The 2812-nt window shown below is 38.8% G+C and overlaps 1 protein-coding gene across 1 annotated transcript; it reads left to right on the forward strand.

Moving 5' to 3' along the window:
• On the forward strand, positions 1-2341 carry LOC112803138 (uncharacterized). Its single transcript, XM_025846637.2, has 2 exons — positions 1-865; positions 2029-2341. The coding sequence occupies exons 1-2, from the start codon at positions 251-253 to the stop codon at positions 2146-2148; spliced, it is 735 nt and encodes a 244-aa protein (XP_025702422.1). The 5' UTR covers positions 1-250; the 3' UTR covers positions 2149-2341.
• The last annotated feature ends 471 nt before the right edge of the window (positions 2342-2812 follow it).

The following is a 2812-nucleotide window of genomic DNA, read 5'->3' on the forward strand; positions in this document are numbered from 1 at the left end:
TTGCTGGCGGAAGTCGTATTAATTTAATGAATGAATTAAATCCGCATAGCCTCCTACTTTGGCAGTGTGGAAATATTGGTACTTAGGGTTAGGGCTGTGTCATGGATGAGCGCGGTGTTGGGACTTATTATTATTATTGAATTTTGCATTTGAGTTGCACTTGGGAATTGGGATTGCAAATTTGGGATTCTTTTCTTCCTTCTTCGCATTTCATTTCTATCTTCTTCTTCCCTTCCCATACACCCTTTCTATGGATCCTCAAGCTGAAGCTATGGAGTGGGAGTTGCTTCACCACAGCGCTGATGTTGATGATGATAACGATCTGGACTTGGGCCCGCAGCTGGAGGATTCGGCCCTGATCAGGCCCAATCACTTCTCCATCCAGCCTCCTACTCCCGTTGCCGTCAGCTGCAATTCATCGTCTTCCTCCACCGATCCCAACGAAGTGGATCGCAACTTCGACGACACCTACCTCGCCGATCAGCTCTATCCCCAATTCTTACTCTCCAACCACTCTCCCTCGTCTGCTTCCTCTTCCACTCTCCAACCGCTCCCCGATAATAACGACTCGGACTCCGATTCCGATGCGAAGACCGAGGCTCACGTGAATAAGGAGGAGGATGAGGAGGAGCAACAAGGGAAGGAGATAGCCAAAGAGGAGGAGGAGGAGACGAGAGTTGCGTGGTGGAAGGTTCCTTTGGAGGTGTTCAAGTATTGGGTGGTGAGGGTCAGCCCTATACCCGCCTGGTCTCTCTCTGTGGCTGCAGCTGCTGCCTTCTTCGGACTCGTAATCCTCGGAAGGAGGCTCTACAAGATGAAGCGCAAGACCCAATCCTTGAAGCTCAACGTCGCTCTCGACGATAAGGTCATCACTTTCTTATACCTTCCTAATACTCAAATTTCAATTCCAAATGCTTTCTCGCTTCTTCATTCTATTATGTTTCTTCTATCCTCAAATTATCTGCTATCCAATACAAAATAAAACTGCAATAAATGTGTAAGTTAGCACTGCCCTGCCCCCCACGTACATAGTAGCATTGGCTAAAACGTTAATGTTGAGTTTGCACATCCCATTTTATCTTTTATGTATTTAGTTAAAGGAGCGGGATGCTAACATCTTGCATTTCAACTTTGTTTTGTTTTCAATCTGGTGTCTCAGCCTTTTTGACATTGTTCTTTTGCTTTTATTCATCCATGTTCCCATAATATATTAGATGGTAGCTATTAGATTGTAGCTATTAGATGGTAGCTATTGTACATAAAATTGTTAATGAACAGCACAGCCTACCATATTTGGTTGCCCCTACTCCCTTATATTCGTTCTGCTCTGCATATAGATGATCGAATCATTTTACTGCTCCTTTTAGCATGTGGACCAACTTTAGTGTAGAGCTATCCATGCTTGTTTCACTGCATTGCATAATCATTTAAAAAATATGCTGGGCGGAGATTAAAGAAGGAAAACATTCATAGTGCATGGCTTCAAACTATGGTTCTGTATTGTGTTTGTTCAAATTTAAGATCCTTGATTTGTGGAATAAAACATACTTAAGTATTTAGTTGGCAATTTAAATTGATATTTGTATTTATAATGTCCCATCCAATATTCCTAATAGTTGGTATTGTCATTATTGTGAAATGTAAGCTGTGTGTTTACTGTGGTTTTGATTTCTTCAAGTATTATAAAATCAGTTGTGGCACATGAGAAAATAGATTCAGAAACTGATGTGCATTTTCCCCTAGTCTACCAGACTTATTTGTTTGGAATTCACCTTCAATAATAAGGAAGTGATCCTACTGTAATTTCATGAAAAACATTATTATCTGCCTGTCTAGTGATTCTAAACCACTACTATCATGTTTGTGAGCATCTTTTTGGGGTTTCTTCTGTTGTTGAGGATTGGAACTGGTTGAGCAATTATGTGAAGGAGCATATATCAGCGTGGTTTTGTTTTGTTTTGTTAATTGCTTATCTGTTGTATTGTTTGGCAAATATGGTGACACTGGCAATGTTGACAACATTTGCAGAAGGCATCTCAGCTGATGGGTCGTGTTGCACGTCTTAACGAAGCGTTCTCAGTTGTGAGACGTGTTCCCATAGTACGACCATCACTTCCGGCCCCTAGTGTCACTCTGAGTATCAGATGAAGAATTTGACAATACTTAAATTGCAAGTAGTGTGAAATACAATAATGGTTGTAATATTATAAAAATCCTTTTGTTACAAAGCATGTATCTATTCTATTATGTGTGTGGGTGTTGAACTTACGAAGCTTTTCAGTGGCTTCTTGTATATGACATCATACTCAAATATTAATTTTCATGTCCTGTCCTGCCTGTATATTTCTGCTGCTGCATTTCTCTCTCTCCCTCTCTCTCTCCCCCCCCCCCCCCCCCCCCACAAAAAAAACACCCACCCCCACTTAATAGGATAAAGTGTACGAGAATCTGGGGTTTGGATAGTTTCATTTTCATTTATTATAACTCAGGCAAACCAAACTTAGTTTTTAAACTGAACACCGAAATATATATTGATCAGATTTTACCTTGGTGTACTTATATGTTATATGAGATCTTATATGTTATATATTATTGAAAGTTTTCAAGTATATCCGTATGCTGGATTAAGATTAATGGTTAAAAATCATTAAAATACTGATGTACTAGTATATTTAAAAGTTTTTCTATATTATATAGAGAAATATTATTTGTATGCTAAAATCAGCTATTAAAATCAGCCACTAATGTATTTATATATAAATATATGTGTGGTTTAATTTATTTTCATAATATATTTATATTTTAGCATATA

The sequence above is a fragment of the Arachis hypogaea genome, chromosome 5 (genome assembly GCF_003086295.3).
Source record: "Arachis hypogaea cultivar Tifrunner chromosome 5, arahy.Tifrunner.gnm2.J5K5, whole genome shotgun sequence".
Taxonomy (NCBI): Eukaryota; Viridiplantae; Streptophyta; class Magnoliopsida; order Fabales; family Fabaceae; genus Arachis; species Arachis hypogaea.